We start from the raw sequence: 15,831 nt of genomic DNA, 5'->3' as shown, positions 1-15,831 counted from the left end.
TATCATTGTGTTACAGGTCTGTGGCAAGTTCAGAGGATTAGGACCGATCAAAACAGAAAGCCATATAAACCAGATTTTGTGAGACTGCTGCTGAAAATGAAATCTTTGAAGCTTCATTAATAATTCTTTCCGGTCTTAAAAACAAACAAACATAAGTAGTTGCATTTGAATCATTCTTCTTATACAAATGCCATCTATTTTAATTATTATCCCAACCCTATTTAAGGCAGACAGTGAAAGAGAAAGGAAGGGTTGAAGGAACCCTTTTACTCAGTGTTTTTCAAACTCTAAGGCCCATTAATGGATGGTGAAACCAATTTAGTGAGCCATGATCAGAACTTAAAAAAATGAAATAGAAGAGGAAACATCAGGGTGCATTGTAAGTACTAAGGGTTATGTATGATTTCCTGAGATTTTTGTCTCAGGCATGTGTATATGTGTGTGTATGTACCAGGTTGTGATGTAAAATGTATTTCTTACTGGGAGTCCTAAGTCAAAAAAGTTTGGGAGCTTGAAGTTAGTGTTCCCTAAAGTATGTTCTATGAAATAGTCCCATAGTGAATGATCTATGTCAAAAAAAGATTTAATGAAAACACTGATTTGCTAAACTCAGAATATCCTATCTTGTTCTTAAAGACTCATGGCATGCTTCTGCACACTAAAGGGTCTAACAAATTGAAGTTAGAAACCTGTTTAACTTTGTCTAATCTAGTAATTATTTAACCACAAAGCCCCTTTTTTGAGCAACACCAATATACACTCTGCAGAATAATCTTTGAGAAACGCTGTTCTAGGTAAATGCTGCTTGAACCCCCCCACCTTAATTACCTGTTGAGTCAGCCGCTCCCTCTCCTTCTCTAGCATGTAAGTGACATCATCTCCTTCGGCTGTGTCCTGTGCATGCCTCTGTCTTTCCTCCTCCAGGTCTAGGATCACCTTTAAGGAATTAAAAAAAAAATCATTTCCAAATATCAAGGAGTCACACTAGAATACAATTAAGCACGAAGTGCATGTCTAAGCACCCGAGATCATTCCATAGATAAATAAGCAAATCCTAGTCAGGGCCGTCAAGGAGCACACTGTTTAGCAGGGTGAAACACATGCAAGCTTTACGCTAGGAAACAATTCGATGCATACTTTACTTGAGGTATACACAGAGTGGCTTGTAAACCGAAGACAGTGACTAACGAACTGCAGGGGCTGAGGTTTCAGAGAATTAACAGAAGTTTGGTGGGACGGATGTAGGTGATGAAGCAAGGCAGGACACGGGGACACTGAAAACTGAGGTTCTCCCCTGATGCTCAAATCACTGGAGGTACCAGGGAGTGAAGCCGAAATAAAACATTTCAAATAGGTGACATCCTAACTGTGCCTTGCTTGATTAACATATGCGTTTGGTATACACTTAGATGGGAAGTGAAAAGACTCTCTGAACGTCTTCCTGCAAGTGAAAAGTCTCAGTTATGGAGATCCTAATGCAGAGTTTTTTACAAGGCCTCTTAGTCAACCTGCCCACCCCACTCTACTTATCCTGGTGTCAAGAAACTAAGGCCAATTTTAAGAATATAAATTTAAAGAGACATTTTCCCACATAATCCTGCCTGCAACTGCATAATATTCCAAAGGGCTATGGAGTTTTCCATAGCTTCTGCGCATGCTCCAGAGGTGCCCTGGCCCAGACCCCCAGGCCACAGCAGTGGTCCCAATGGTCATTTCTCATCTTTTCTCCTCAGTAATGATTGTTATGAATGGACAGAGGAAACTTTCTGGAACATGAAACTCCTCTTTCAATACAAAAAAGAAAAACATTTTGGTGTACTTTCTTCTGGTTAATAAAAAGATTAATTTTTTCTATTTAATAGAAAGAAAAGCTTTTGGCTAAAGGTGGCAGAATCTCCTCTTCGAGAGCCCTTCAAAATTATTTAAGTGGAATGAAAAAAAAAACCCCAAAAACCCACAAAGTCAAAAAGAGAGACTTCGGCAGACAAATTTTAGTAATATTTTGGAAGACAGAAAGAGGCTGGAGGAATGATAACTACTTCAGTAACGAGGGGGAGGAAGCTCCTCTGCCCTGCAGGGCCCCAAAGAGCTAGGGAACCTGCAGGTGGCAGGCACTGCAGAGGCGAGGTGACATGTAGGACAGAAAACAAGGGGACTGGATCCAAGTCTGTATTTTCAGAAGAGGTCTTTGCCCCCTCAACTTGATTCCTATGCACAGAATGCCCAGCCAGGCATCTACTGCCCAGGAATATGCCAGATGTTTGTCCCCGGAAGAAACAGAATGGGACAGCCGCCAGATCTGGGAATAACAGATATGACAGAGAATGACAATGAGGAAAAGGGATTGTGTTTGTTTTGGAAAGATGGGAGGTGTGGAGAGGAAAGGGAGTTGGGGAGGAAGATAACGAAACCCACATCTATAATAAAAGGAAGTAATATAAGTGTTTAAAATTGATAAAGCGAGAGAGCAGTATGTTAGTTAGAAATATGGAAGTTAGCTACCAAAATAAACAGTTAAAAGAAGAAAGTGGTTGTCTCCTAATATTGAGGAGGAGAGGGAATGGGAGGAGGTGGATTAGGGAACCCTACTTTCATAATAAGCAGAGCGTTCAAACCACTAACACTTCTGAGAGCCAAAGGGGGTTGTCAGGAAGTATGCCAAGGCAGTCGGCATACGCTGGAATCCTCTCAGGCAAACTGGGACTGCACACACCCTAATTATAAATCCCTAGGTACTATCTGATTTCTCACAAAGTCAGTGATCTACTTTGATATAACACCTAAGAATAGATAGGCAGTTGGCTTAATATATTTAACACTCACAATCTTATATGGAAATATAGTATTAAGGAATTCTGAGTTTCTTAACTCTTCCTGTCCCCAATCACCTAGGGCCACTAATCATCCCAACACTAAACCTTCAATGGGCATGACAGCCAGCCCCGCCCTTCAGCACAGCTCAATTACGTCATGTAGGACGGAGAATACAGGCCTGCCTGTCAAACAAGGATGCTGTGAAGATCTTCCCAGAATATTTTGTAAAAGCCCCCCAGTTTAGGTAACTAACTTAAACCCACTGACACCTTTTAAATTGGGGCATAAACGTGTTCAGATTACTTCAGTCTAGTCTGGAGGAGTCTTGGAGAACTGTGAGAATTCAAGTAAAGATATGGGAAAAAAATTCATTTTCTACAAAATACATAAACTTTTGGCATTCTGTACATTTTCTGGGGGATCATAGAACATCTGAGACCCATCCATGGTTAAGAACTTCCCCTCTGGCCTTTCGTTTGGACTCTGTGAAGGGAACGAAAAATCAGGGGCATGACCCAAGCTTAAGCACTTCATCAGATGCATTTTAAGCAGTTGCTTTTCTAAAGCAGGTAACCATAGAAGTAAACTAAGGTCCATCAAACTGCAGCTGCTAACCCAATTTTTCAGAATAAAATGGTTCCTACTAAATGCACTGATGTCCCTCCTTGTTGACATAAATCTGAACCAATAGTTTCAAAAAATGCAGATTCTAGCCAAGCATCACCTTCAGGCCAAATCTGAGCCATGCATGACAAGTCGGGGAATGAAATCACAAGCACCAGAAGAATTCCATTGAGATGAGGCAGAGGAAAGCACAGGTTTGCCTAATCTTAAGACCTGGAACCAGACATGTGTACATGTACGTGAACACACACACACACACACACACACACCTTCCTAATGGTTTCATGAGAAGTAAAACACAATGAATCTCAAAACCGAAATAAATGAAAACAATCTACTGGCCTGTATGTTTATAGCCAGGTAAATTCCCTTCCTCCCTCTCTCTCTGATACAGCATTCCCCAAATACCTGTTAATCTTTTATTTATCACTTAAGTAAGCAAATAGAGAACGCTCTGTTCAGCTACAAGGCTGAGTCAAACCCAAGTCTGTTGCCAAAGTTTGGATGATCAAGAGTTGAAAAAACACACCAAGTGTTTTGGAGGGTCATATCAGAAGGAATGCCATCTTAAATAATGTGACTGGCACATGCCCTACACTGAACATCTGGAATAACCTGTGTTTCCCATCTCCAGGCTCCTAGGTAAGCTAAGGGGCTTTCTCACACCTGTGAGACCTCCCAGTTGAATGACTGTGAGAACTGGACGCAGACAAGAAAGTACCAGGCATTACTTATACAATCTTCGCAGGAGGTGATGCAGGCGAGTCAACAGGTGAACCCACCTTCCGGTGCCGGCTCTCAGCGGCGGCCAGCTGGGACAGCATGCGCTCCTGCATGTTCTTGCACTGCTTCATCACCACCTTCAGAATCGAGAGTGGGTTTGTGCAGACCGGCTGCTTTTCACCATCGTTCTTCTCCTTCAGTGTTTCAAAGTCTCTCTGGAGCGCCATTAAAGGGTCACTGATGTTGTATTTTCCATAGCGTTCTTCAATGAAAGTGTCTCTGTGTTGCGCCTGGGAAAGAAGGAAAAATAAACATTTTCCTTTAAATATTGCTGAGGAGGAGATTTGCTCACAGTTAGACATTAAAAGTGGTGGTGGCAGGATGAAGTAGCCCGCTTACTACAAATCAGATCAGGCCATCTAAATACAGAAACATCAGAAAGGGGGTCTAGCATATTAAGGAGAACACATACTTATATAGGGTTAATCATGTGTTAGGCATTGTTCCAAGTGTTCAGATTCATATTGCCTTATTTAAAATTTACAACTCTGTAAGGCAGTACTATCATCTCCATTTTGCAGATGAGAAAACTATTACAGAGAGGTCAAATAACTTGTTTCCAGTTACTAATCTAGCAAGCTGTCAGGACTGGAATTTAAACCCAGGCAGCCTGGCTCTAACGTCTGTGTCCTTAACCACCACGCTTACTGCCTTAGCTTATGAATGCTTGTACCACTAACAGGTATATCGCACCTTCTCTTTCTGTGTCATGGTATTTGCATTTCTAAAATAGGGTAAGCTTAATACTTTTGTGAGTTTATATACTTAGAGACCTAACAGGGTGGCTGTAGATTAAGTAAATGACACTAATAATATTTTTTACATTATAATTGAGGACTATTTGCCATTTGTCCCTACAGAACTTCACTCAGTTGTTGGTGGGTCTAAGAAGGCGCAGGCACTCGCCACTAGAGGTGCAGATGAAATCCCCTCTACCTGCTGCCAAATTCCACCCCCTCTTCTAGTTTCTGCTCAGCTGCTATCCTCTATCCTCCTTTCTGTCCCTTGGTGAGCTTTGGGGATGAGAGAGCACCTGAGCAAGGAATGTGGGCTGGTGCTTGGAGGCTGGCCTCAGGCTTTGGGCTTGGGAGCCAAGTCAGGTCGAGGGGTCAGGAGGGGAGTGGAAGGAGGTTCTTAGGCTTCCTTCTTACCTCTGCTAGGAGGGGTCTGAAGCACTACTTCATGTGAGCATCATATATTCCATGCAGGTGAACAGAATGACATTAACAATTACTTTACTACACAGACATTAAAAAGTTTCCTGAGACATTTCACAATTTAAAAAAATGAAGTGTTAATACAGAGTTGACGAAAATTTCTCAAAAACCATAGCAAAGTACTATATAACTTAAGCTTTTAAATGAAACCTAGTTATGAAAACTACTTATTTCTCAATTTAAAAAAAAATTATTTCATCAGGACCCATGTGCTTTTTTTTTTACCACCACCCATAAATAGTAACCCATTTGAAGAGAAAAATACACAATTCAACAAGCATGCTTAAAAAACAACAGAAACCCTCAAGAGAATAAAGCAAACATAGCGTTTCTTTAATACAGAAGTACGTTTCAGTGCTGAAAATCTGATGCCTCCTTCTTCAGAGACTGTCCAACTCAAAGACCCAGGAATCACTTAGCTTTGTGCTACACATTTGTGTTGGTACCAGTTGGCAAATGTTCAAAGCACAGTTAGAAACCCTGGGTTTTACTTCTGGCTTCACTGCGACCGTCTTAAGTGATAACATTATTGGGAGTATTCGTCATGGATAGTATCTGAATACTGGAAATCTGAAGAGTGAAATCCATTTGTTCCTTTAAGTTACTGATAACCATCCTCCTAACCTCATTACAAGTGCACACGTGTGTGCACATGTGAGCATGTGAATTAAAGGGGGGAGGAATGTGAAAGACAGAATCCTCTTTTTTTCAGCTCCAAATGAAAAAGGAAATTTTCAGTAAAAATTCAAAATAATTTCATTCATTTAGGATGGAGAAAGATAAGACCAATTCCAAAACTGGCTATTTTTATAATTATTTTTAAAAATCATAGCAAGAGTAAACAAAAGAGCTAGTTTTTAGTTACATCTTTAAAGCAATGTCAAGCAACACAGGACTCATCAATGTTTTCACCCAAGAACATCTATTTCTCTAAATTCAGGTATAAAAACATGAGATCCAATCAAAGTATCTATTTGTAGCTATTCATGTCCTTAGGCAAATCCATGTGTAGAAAAACACTTAGACAAAGGAAGCAAGAGGAAAATAAAACTCTTTAAGTTGAAATTTCACTTTTCTGCCACATCTTTTATTCATGATTACGTTTTCTATATTATTAGCTAGGAAAAGGAGTGATTACTGGTACTGAAATTGGTTTAGCAGGGCAAAAAGGAAAAAGTAAACCTGAGTATTTTTATGAACTTTTCCTTTTCAGAACACCATGGAGAAAGTGGGGTAGGAGAGCAGAGCTGGGAATATACCTCATGATCTTGACATCAGATCTGCTGAGAAGCTGTCTCTTAAGTTTGAATATGTAGTTAACTAATCCTTAAAAATATGACTTTATAAAGCTCACACTGTTATTATCCTGTATAATTAATAAGCATCACAGAGTTACAAGTAATAGATGAGGAGCTTCTTTGGTGAGGTCGCAGACTACGCCAAGAATAGTTGTTAAGCTGTCTGTTTTCTCTTGAAGTAATTCCATAATCACTTGCACAGTAATTACAAGTTATACAAAACTGGTGGCTTCACACATAAATGAAAAGAATCTGTGGAATAATCTAAAAAAGGCTCCTTGTCACAAAACAATTCTTTTAAGTACATTCTAATATAGGACCCAAACATGGGAAAAGTGAATTCTGTATTTATTCTATCAAACACCGGATTGGAAGATGGGAGACAGAATATAGCATTTTCCAACCAACTTAAGGCTTCAGTCAGGTGAATTGTATTACAGGTTTAACAGCACAAATAATGACAACAATAACCAAAAATAGAGGTTAAGATTTGACAAATGAAAGAGCTTTAGTGGAGGTGTGTGTTGGTTATCTATTCCTGCATAACAAATTACCCCCAAATTTAAATGTTTAGTAAACATTTTTTATCTCAGTTTCTGAGGGTCAGGAATCTGGGAGGGGCTGAGGTGAGGGCTGCAGTCATCTGAAGGCACAATTAGAGCTGGAGGATCCATTTCCAAGATTGGCTGTTGGGTTAGGCCTGGTTCCTGGCATATGCTGGCTTCCCACAGAGCAAGTGACTTGAGAGAGAGACAGACTCAGACACGCCAAGATGGAAGTCCCAGTGTCTTTTATAACCTAACCTTAGAAGTGACTTTCCATCATTTCTGATGTATTCTATCAATCACAGAGACCAACCCCAGTAAATGTGGGAGGGGACTACATAAAGGTGTGAATATCAGGAGGGGATCATTGGGGACCATCTTGGAGTCTGGACACCAAGGTGAATGACCAGACATGCTACCACTACCACTTACATCTCAGGTCACAATTTAGAGGCTAATCATCTATACTAAAAACTGTCAAGGTTGAGTTTTAATATTTTAATGCTATTTCAGCTACTTTATAAGAACTTTAAAATGACTTGGATTTGACTTTTTAGAGAAGGAGTTCAGTGATACAGCTAAAATCAGTCAATTTCTTGCAATTTCATTATTTTCACTTCAATGACAACATATATTTTAACTGAACAGAAATTCCTACATTGTCAGAAAACATAATGATCTTTATTTCAGACAACAGTAAAATAATTGGCTGGTTAGCCAGATTCAATGACAGACTATTACTACAGCAGACAAAACATACTAGTCATCTATTACTCACTTATTTTTACTGTTACAGGCTGAATGAAACACACTACTACTGAAAGCTTAAAATAAAACCACATAATATCCTGGAGTCTGCCACACTTGCACTCCAAAAACTTCAGCTTTGCTACGAGAAACTACAAAAAGAAGTATGAAGCAGTTATCTTCTCTCTATAATAATAATTTATTTATTGTAAATAATAATACATATATAAAATACATATTATATCATATACATAAATAATAGTTCAATAACAATGTGTAAATAATAGCATAAATTATATTTATATATATTCCAATCTTAAAATAGGAAATCAATCTCTTTATTCTTTGGATGATAATCAGCAACATGAAAAGTGGTTTCAAATATAAAGGTGAAGAATAATGGCCTATTTAATTCAGGGTTTATATATTTTTTTTACTTTTTTATTTTTTTGTGGGGGGAATTAGGTTTATTTATTTATTTATTTTTGGAGGAGGTACTGGGGATTGAACCCAGGACCTTAAGCATGCTAAGTATGCACTCTACCACTTGAGCTATACCCTCCCCGAAGGGCTTACATTTAAGTACCAGGTTTTATTTTTAAGACTCAAGCAGATACCATAACTAGATTATGATATGTACCTTTGTCATTTATTCTCAGTTCTGAAGTGATACTTAATAAAAGTAATATGCAATATAAACATCATACCTTTAAAAATATCTGAATATCTTTAGGCCAGGGATCAGAAAAACAAAAGAACATGATTCCAAAATGGTTTTTATTAATGCTACCAAAAGCATGTTAAAAAGGAATGCTTTTCACACACAAGTTGAATCTATTAATCTTCAAATCATTTACACTCTGGAGTCCCTCATGAACTATAAATAGCTGCCTGAGCAACTGGAAATAAAGCAACCATTCTGGATAAAGATGGTAACAACATCACAAGTATGCCCTTTGTTCTGGAAGTTCCTTTTCACTTGCTAAAAAGATGACTGGATTTTACTGTTTGACAATATTGATAAAAGAGGATTTAGCCTCATTTGAATTAAACTTTAATTTTTGGAAAATGGCACAAAATTTATCATGGGAGCAAAGAGGGAAATTTTTCATGACTTAAAAAACATTTCTAATATATTATTGGAAACCCAGCGCTTCTTTCACTTAACCATAAATGCTGAATTCTCAAGTCTGGCCTTTTCCCTATGTTTATTTTCTTTTATACTTTTGGGCTCTAGAGTCTAACAGAACTGGGATCGTGTCCTGTCACTACTATTTTCTCTGTGTTACCTTCAGCAACAAGCTTATTAACTTCTCTGTGCCTCAGATTCCTCATCTGTAGGATGAGGGTAACAATCTACCTATAGGTTTGTTACACAAAATAAATGAAAAACATATTCTCAGTAATAACACTTACAATCCCTGTTAGACACATTGTGAGCACTAAAATTATTTTAGTCAGGAAGTTCTCTGCAATGAAAATTTTGTGAGAATTTTTTTCCACCTTTATTGAGATATAATTGACAAATAAAAATTGTGTATGTTTGAAAAAATTAAATGAGTAATATAAAATGCTTCCTAAAGTACCTGGCACAAAGGAACTACTATAAATATGAATTAATTTTTTTAATAATCAAGTTTAGAATATAGATTTTCCTTTGTTTTAGACCCAATAACTTAAACCCAACCCCACAGATTTAAGATTCTCTAAGTTGGATCAGGCTAGGAAGCAAAATCAAATTCACCAATCCCAGATAACTCCAAAGTAACACATCACTAAAAATATATCAGGAACCTGGATAAACAATAACATTCTATTCATTTAGCAATCAATCCTGAATTGCTATGTGACATTTTATGTAATGTGGTCAATTAGTATTTATCTCTTGCATTATTATTAAACACTTCCCACTTTTTTGTCTTTTCTTTCATCCTGCCTAGATGGCAAGTGACTTGAAGGAAAAAGCATTTATCACACATCTCTCTTCTTCCTATATCCTGTATTTTGTCTTAAGCCCAAGACACATAACAGATGTTTACTTTCCAGTCTCTTTCCTGATGTCTTAGAGTATTTTACTCTCATCATTTTAGTGAGGTCAATATTTTATTTTGCTGTTAGTAAAATCTATGATTTACTTAGTATAATCACTTAAGGTAATACCAATTTATATACTTAGCAAACTGACTTTGAAGTAGAATGAGCTTCAAAGGTTCCCTGTGGAGTCAGTTCACAACCACAGATATTTATAAAAGTAATTATTTACATAAGTTCAGAGGATCATATTTATTATTTGACTACAGTGCACTAAATTCTTTTGAAGACTAAAAATGGTAAGTTTAGTACAAACAGCTGCAAGTGTGGTACTTCTTGCTAGTAGGTTGCTCGTTGACAGAATAAGAATATGGGTAAATGGCATAATGTAGCTGCTTCAACATTCAAATTCCAGAGAGTCCTGTGAAAACTCCTAGTGAAACTGAATTGTGTTGAGGTTTTTTTGTCTTTGTTCTGTTTTATTATTTAAGTCTATGCATGTGGTTGAAACCAGTTACATATACATTCTGGACTGGCTCTACATAAATAACTTTTTCAGGTGGGGAAGAAAATGTGTAAAGGATTTTACACGACCTAAACAAACTAATGCTCTGAATGTAAGGATTTGAAAGTATAATTTTTAATGATGCGTTAGATCTGAATCTCTTTTACTCAGGGGACCATACATCTCTTAAAATTGAATGAGAGTCAACACCTACCTCCTACCATGCAGGAAAAAACAGGGATGGATCACAGACCTAAATATAAAATACAAATGGTCAAGGAGCACATGAAAAAGTGCTCATCTTGTTAGTGATCAAGGAGATGTAAATTAAAACAGTAATAAGAAAGGCTAAAATTAAAGACTGACAATATCAAATGTTAGAAAGGATATGGAGCAACTAGAACACCTGCATACTGCTGGTGGGAGTATAAATGATAGAATTACTTTGGAAATTTTTCTGGAAATTTCTCATAAAGTTAGAAAATGCCTACCTGCAAATCCACTTCTAAGTATTTCTCTAAAAGAAATGAAAATGTACATCTACAAAGACTTCTACACAATTGTCCACGGCAGCTTTATTCATAATAGCCCCAAACTGGAAACAATCAAATATCAATCACTAAGAGAACAGATAAAGAAAATGTGATGCATTTACATAATGGACTACTACTCAGCAATAAAAAGGAATAAATTACTGACACATGCAGTGACACTGATGAACCTGAAAATCATTATCCTGAACAACAAAAACACCTAGACACAAAGAATACACTCTGTGTGACTTTGTTCTAAAGGGCAAAACCTAATCTATGGTGAAAAAAAATCAGAACAGCAATTGCCTCTGGATACAGAGGGGACAAGTGACCAGGAAGGGGCATAAGATAAGTTTTTGGTGTGATGAGAATATTGATGTCTTGATAGGAGGGTAGGTCAAATGGAGTGCACATTTGTCAAAACTTATTGAGCTGAAGACTTGAGGTCTGTGCATTTCACTATCTAAATTATATCTCTAGTTTAAAAATATAACTATATATAATGATAGTTAAAGGGAAAATTAAGTTATATGTAATATGTCCTTTATATACTCTAGTGTTTCAGAAACATGGGAAGTTCAAACTAAAGTAATTCTAATAGTAATGACAAGAGCAGAAAAAACGAGGGAGGCACTCACAATGGAGGGCTTATTACCTGCGGAGCAGTGTGCTCAGTGTTTCATATATCTTATCTAATCCTAACAGCATTCCTCTGGAGGTAGATACCACTGTGTCTCCATTTTATAGGAGAAACTGAACATTAACATGTGACTATCCTAAGGTCACAGAGCCATTTAAGGAGTGGAAAAGAATGGTAAATAGTATACAGTAAGTGCTGAATACATTAGCTGAATGAGTAATAAACATAGCAGATATTCCCCTGGACTTCCCCAGGAATAAATTTCAATTTAGTAGGTCTTGATCAGTAGCTTAAAAGTGAAATAGAACAGAATGGAAAACATCACAGAGCACTGAATGTTGTACTACTACTTCGAGAAACTTCTTTTGGCAAAGAATATAGGTGTGTCCAGTCAGAATGGCCATCATTAAAAAGTCTACAAATGATAAATGCTAGAGAGGGTACGGAGAAAAGGAACCCTCCTACACTGTTGGTGGGAATGTAGTTTTGTGCAGCCATTATGGAAAACAATACGGACATTTCTTAAAAAACTAAAAATGGACTTACCCTATGATCCAGCAACCCCACTCCTGGGTATATATCCAGAGGAAACTCTAATTTGAAAAGATACATGTACCCCAATGTTCATAGCAGCACTATTTACAATAGCCAAAACACAGAAACAACGCAAATGTCCATCAACAGAAGACTGGATAAAGAAGTTATGGTATATTTATACAATGGAACAATACTCAGCCATAAAAAAGAATAAAATAATGCCATTTGCAGTAACATGTATGGACCTGGAGATCGTCATTCTAAGTGGAGTAAGCCAGAAAGAAAAAGAAAAATACAGTATGGTATGACTCATATGTGTAATCTAAAAAAAATGACATGAACTTATTTACAAAAAAGAAACAGATTCATGGACCTAGAACACAAATTTATGGTTACCAGGGTGGAAAGGGGGTTGCAAAAGGATAAATTGGGAGCTGGAGATTTGCAGATACCAACAACTATATATAAAATAGGTAAACAACATTTCTTCTGTATAGCACTGGGAGCTATATTCAGTATCTTGTAGTGACCTATAATGAAAAAGAATAGGAAAAGGAATATATGTATGTATATGTATGACTGAAACATTATGCTGTAAATCAGAAATTGACAAAACATTGTAAACCAACTACACATCAATTAAAAAAAAAAGAATATAAGTGTGTGTATGTGCAAGTGTGTTGGTGTTTCCCGAGTCACAATGTAAAATCTATTTTTCACTATGTGTCCATCTCAAAAAAGTCTGAAAAACACTAGAATAGAATGAAAAATCTAAGAAGTCTGACTCCTGAATCTATGCTTTTAAATAGTTTAGGCTATAATAAATATGTAAATTCTAAAAGTGATAAGGAATCAGTATTTTGTTTTATGTTAGACTAATGGATGTTATAAAAATCTACAAATGAGAAGTTTGGCCTGACATCAAATATACAAAATGCAAAAGCAAAAAAAAAAGAGGTCTGTGCTATCAAGGTTAGACAATCAGAAACAGCACTGGAGTGCCTGCTTCGGCAGCACATATACTAAAAAACAGCATTGGAGAAATCTGAGAAAATTTTCTGGATATGTGGATGATTCACAGAGGCACACGCTTAGAATGTTTACATTGAATACTTAGTGTCTGCTGGGTAGTATATATACTAAGTGATGTGGCTGAGGATACGGGGACACGGATTTGACTAAGTAAGATGTAGTCCCCTGCTCTCAAGGAGCTTACAATTGGCCAGACAAGTTTAAGTCCTCAGAGCAGAAATAAATAAGCTGCTTCTGCTTATTTAAATGTTTTCTAAACAATACCATTGATGTTTAAAGGAACACCAAGTACAATTTGTTTGATCAGAACTTTCTAAGACTCAGACCTTATACTCATAAGGAATAGGAAGGAAAAGGCCAACCCTGGAAGTGGGTGGGTTCTGGCAGATAAATAGGACTATCAGCAATTTAATGAATCACAGGAAACACCATGAGGCTGAGGGGGGCACACATTCTAAAAGCTGTCTCTGAAGTTTTACATAAGGAGACCCAGACTGCAGACTATTATAACTGTGTGTTACTTTAAGTAACTAGAAACTTGGAAGACCTCTTTATTAGAGATGGGCTCAGGCTCTTTTACTCACTATGTATTAACAGACAGTGTAGAAGCTAACTTCAGTGTTATCGTATTAAAATGTTTTGTAGTGATACAGTAAGATGTGAAAGGGTATCTTCTTCCTTTAGTTAGGGGATTCTGTGGAGAGAAGATCTGAAGCTGTGTAATTGTGGAATGGCTCTTAACTATAAAAATTTGTTTGAAAGAAGATTCTTAAATTATAAACACAGACTGATACTACAAGGAAATATGGCAAGAAACAAGCTGCTGAAATGAAAGGTCCTGGGAAAACGGTCCTTACTTGGCTGAGAAGTAAAAGTGTTTACAACGGAAAGTTTATCAAGTAGACAGGAATAAGAAGCTTGTGGGGGCAGAGGAGGGTTGGGGGAATGTAGAGACAGGGTAGAATGAAAAAAAGGGGCCAGTATGGTTTGAGAACCATACCGCAGTGAGAACAAGACGTCAGGGCAGGCAAACAGAAGCAAGGACAGTGCCAATCACACATCGTGACAAGCTCCACGTCACAAGTCAGAGGGTGGAAAGACGGCAGTTCTGTTGTCCCTGCAGCCTTGTGTGGAGGGAGGTAACTAGCTCTTCAGTTTCAACCAGCAGTCATATAGGTGCCTTGGGACTCAAATTAGGGAACGATTGTTTTTATTTAGAGAAAAGAAATGGGAGGAGGGGTAAAGAAGCTAAGACTGAAGAGTAAAAAGGTGGGCTGCAAGTGCATTGTGGGGTGTTCAATGATAATTTAAAACGTCAACCTAGTAACGCAGTAAGGCATGGAACATGGGGAAATCGAGCATGCTGAAGCTGACCATGGCTACTATTAATTCCAAGTAATCCCAACCCAAGACTGCCTTTATCTTTTTGGTAACAGTCTACTGAAGGGGATTAGAATATGCCTGGATCAGAAGAACAGGCAATCTTTGTTTGGAGATACATGAACCCTTCCTTTTTATCTTAAAGAGTGCTGATACCATTAGGAAATTTTAAATGTCACCAGGGACAAGAATGGGATAACCTAGACCCTTTTCCCATTTTAGTCCCATAAGGACCAGGAAAACTGGCTCTATTCTAAGCCTCTAAGATTTTGTTTTAGCACTCTCTTCCTTTGATAATGTCTAGGTCTGATGTGGAGAGGACAGTCATTTGTCCTACTGATAAAACATTCTGTCAAGAAAGGAAGGACAAGAGACTGAAAGGAAGATTTTAAAGAGAAAAGAACTCAGAGCTATCGATTCAGAAAGCAAAGAAAGGGAGGATAATGAAGATTTTGTGAAAGCCAAAAACAAGAACAAAACAACACTGGAGAAATAGGGGATAAACAAATACATTCTGAAAGATAGAGACAGACATGTGAAATTTAGACAGATGCCCACAGGGTCCTTAGCTAAAAAGTCTGGGAAATGGTATTTTTGTATATATCTAAGATGAAGAAAGACAAGCAATTCTGTACTCTTAAAAAATACTGTACTATTTTCTCTGATACTCACAGAAGTACCATTACTATCCACTCAGGGAATGCACAGACCACATCCCAATTTGATAGGAAAGGACACCAAGGTAAAATGTCAGTTGATTTTTCTTTCTTTTTTTTTGGTTAAATACAGATACACAGTGAACAAAGGTACACATCCCAATTACTTATCATTTACTACAAACATGGAAACAAACACAAAGCAGTAATTTCCTGTCTGAGGAACAAATTGCTCTGTCTTAGTACAGGGTGAGATGTAAATAATGTCACTGAGTGGGGATTATCAGCAATAGTAAAATTATGAAACTAGTTTTATTGGGGGCAAAATGAAGACTACAGCCTGGGTGACAGCCTCTCAGATAGCTCTGAGGAATTGCTCCAAAGAGGTAATGGCAGGGGGTATCAGGGTGAAGCTGGGTTCATACAATCAAGCATACATTTGGGCAGTCACAAGAAGTAGATGTTTTTATGAATAATTTTAGCACTTTT

At 37.5% G+C, this 15,831-nt stretch overlaps 2 protein-coding genes across 2 annotated transcripts in view; one reads left to right on the top strand and one right to left on the bottom strand.

Moving 5' to 3' along the window:
• Window positions 1–4,409, top strand: part of ST7L (suppression of tumorigenicity 7 like) — a 121,221-nt gene extending 116,812 nt beyond the window's left edge. Inside the window, exon 15 of the mRNA XM_045511686.2 lies at window positions 4,073–4,409. Within this exon, the coding sequence (XP_045367642.1) occupies window positions 4,073–4,084 (12 nt within the window). The 3' untranslated portion in view covers window positions 4,085–4,409. The remainder of the gene's footprint in view (window positions 1–4,072) is intronic.
• The window catches only part of CTTNBP2NL (CTTNBP2 N-terminal like), a 47,297-nt gene that overhangs the window by 4,379 nt on the left and 27,087 nt on the right, over window positions 1–15,831 (bottom strand). The window contains exons 4-5 of the mRNA XM_010948311.3: window positions 4,221–4,451; window positions 829–936 (exon numbers count right to left, since the gene is read on the bottom strand). Of these exons, the coding sequence (XP_010946613.1) occupies window positions 829–936; window positions 4,221–4,451 (339 nt within the window). The remainder of the gene's footprint in view (window positions 1–828; window positions 937–4,220; window positions 4,452–15,831) is intronic.

This window comes from Camelus bactrianus, chromosome 9, assembly GCF_048773025.1.
Source record: "Camelus bactrianus isolate YW-2024 breed Bactrian camel chromosome 9, ASM4877302v1, whole genome shotgun sequence".
Lineage (NCBI taxonomy): Eukaryota > Metazoa > Chordata > Mammalia > Artiodactyla > Camelidae > Camelus > Camelus bactrianus.
Note: the sequence above shows the minus strand (reverse complement) of the source record. Positions and strands in the feature narration are given on the sequence as shown.